The sequence below is a fragment of the Plectropomus leopardus genome, unplaced genomic scaffold (genome assembly GCF_008729295.1).
Source record: "Plectropomus leopardus isolate mb unplaced genomic scaffold, YSFRI_Pleo_2.0 unplaced_scaffold23392, whole genome shotgun sequence".
In the NCBI taxonomy this organism is placed as follows: Eukaryota; Metazoa; Chordata; class Actinopteri; order Perciformes; family Serranidae; genus Plectropomus; species Plectropomus leopardus.
This window is the reverse complement of record NW_024625372.1, coordinates 1-2,326: the sequence shown is the minus strand read 5'-3', so window position 1 is coordinate 2,326 and position 2,326 is coordinate 1. Positions and strand designations below refer to the sequence as shown.

Genomic DNA, 2,326 nt, shown 5'->3' with positions numbered 1-2,326 from the left:
AAAATGTGTGTTAACGAGAGTAAAAGGTGTGTTAACGAGAGTAAAAGGTGTTTTAACGAGAGTAAAAGGTGTGCCGTGTCAGTCGTTGCAGAGTGCCGCTCTGACCGTGTGGGTGCAGTGCAGCCGAGAAGGCTCCAGATCTGTGAGTAAAATTAACTCTTCGTTGCACAACAATGAGAAAAAGAGTCGACTCTCTGTGTTTGTTTCTGAGCTGATTTGAGTCGCTGCTTCGCTTCCAGGTGAACGAGTCTGTTGAGGTTTTGGTCGAAAACGTGAACGATAACCCTCCAAACTTTGCACAGAGCCACTTCGTGCTGGACGTGAATGAGGTGAGGGTCCCTGCAGTCGCACCTGTGTGTGTCGCAGATTTTAACACAACGTGTTGACTCTGAGTTTTGTCTCCTGCAGCTCACGCCGGTCAACTCCAGCGTGGGACTGATCGAAGCGTCAGACGTTGATTCGGAGCCGCTGTTTTATCGCTTGGAGCCTGCAACGGTGAGAACAGATTTGTGTCGTGAGTTATTTTAAAGAGAAGAAGAGAAAGAGAAACACGTGTTTTATTTCGGCTTTAGGTTATACGACTTTAAATGTCTGTTTGTATTTATTTTACTGTTGTTTTTGTTGTTTTTTGAAACAAAAAATAAACAAACTTTGGGTCATTTAAAAAAAAATTTAAAAAGGCTTTTTGGTCACTTTTTCCATGTGAAGCTCTTTGTAACTTTGTTTAATATAAATTTTGTACGTTATTATTGATATAATTTCGATAACTTGTCTTTCTGTCTGATAAAACAGGATAAATATTTCCGCCTGGAGAACGTCAACACTCCAAAGATAGTTGTGAAAAGCGTCCTGGACTACGACGTCGTTCAGAAGATCTCGCTGGTTTTACACGTGCAGGTAAAATCACGATTTATCAAAAACAACATCCAGGTGTCGCTGCCTCTGTTTGACCTTTGACCTTTGAATACGCGTCACATGTTCAAGGACACGCTCGAAGGTTCGACCTCCAACGAGCCCTTCTTCACGTCCGTGGCCACCATCACGGTGCAGGTGAAGGACATCGATAATCGGCCTCCGTGGTTTCAGCCTTGTTTGAGGACCAATTTGGGGATCGCCAAACTGTGTGTGAGCAGCGGCTACAGAGGCAAAGTCAACCTGACCGAGAAGGAGGTGAGCCGCTCCATTTGTTTCGACACACGCAAGCGGCCTTACCGTGTTGGCGAAGGCTTGAAGGAACACCTGCAGACACTACCCAGGGATTAGAACGTATTTCCAGCTCGTCTTCATTCGTTATTTATATTCACAAAAAAACAGAAAATAAATCAGAGGGAAGAAACAGAAAAGCACAAATCCCTCCCACTAAAGATAACGGCACAGGGCTGTCCACTTACTTTTGGCCACATGGTGTTAAAACAGAAGTTCGGTTTCAGAGGCTCCATCGGTCAGCGGTGTCCATCAAAACATCCCGCTGGAAAAATCACCAGCTGTTACATTAAAAACGCACAAATTTAGCATCACATTCCTAAACCTGTCACTTTAAAATCATTAACACGATCAAATTAAAGAGAAAAAACTTGTTACAAAAATACACATCAGTCAGTTTAATTATATGTGAAAGATTTCACAGCATATATCAAAAAAAGTCATAAAAAATAATAGTTTACTATGACCACAAACGTCTTAAAATATATTAGTACAGTATGAAAAATAAAAAAGGAAAAAAAGAAAGTTTGACCAGAAAAAATATCATATAAAAAAAGTAAAAATGTCATAGTATGATAGAAAAAACGTATGAAAAATGTCACCGAAGTCATAGTATAGTATGACGAAAGAAAGTCATTAAAAATACTGTAGTATAGTGTGATGAAAAGGATCAAAAGTATTTATCATAGTACAGTATGACAAAAAAACAAACACGTTTGACCAGAAAAACAAAAAGATTTTTTTAACACAACACTGAGTTAATTTAAAACATAAAATAATCATAGTACAGTATGATAAAAAAAATCACAAAAAAATGGGAAAAAAAAGTAATAACGTCCCATGAACCCCCGAAAAAAAGTTGTTAAAAATGTCATATGATAGAATAAAGTAACGAAAAATGTCAAAGTGTAGCAGGATAAAAAAAACAAAACAGGCATGAAAAATATCACAGCAGTTCTATGTATGTATTCAAATATCTTGGTATTGTTTGATTTAAAAAAGAAGAAAAGAAACCTTCTTAAAAATAATATAATATCAAAAAAATAAACTGCATTGTGGTAAATCCATCCGTCGTCCGTCTCTGAGCAACTGAGCTGCAGATTTACGAATGAAAATGTCATCG

The 2,326-nt window shown here is 38.2% G+C and overlaps 1 protein-coding gene across 1 annotated transcript; it reads left to right on the top strand.

Annotated features, from left to right (window-relative positions):
- Positions 1-82: 82 nt before the first annotated feature.
- LOC121966176 (cadherin-related family member 5-like) lies at positions 83-1,290 on the top strand (the record flags this gene model as incomplete). The annotated part of the gene is made up of 5 exons (XM_042516283.1): positions 83-142; positions 240-329; positions 409-495; positions 793-897; positions 985-1,290. Coding segments are annotated over 5 exons (621 nt in total), but the record flags the coding sequence as incomplete, so codon positions are not given.
- Between the last annotated feature and the right edge of the window lie 1,036 nt (positions 1,291-2,326).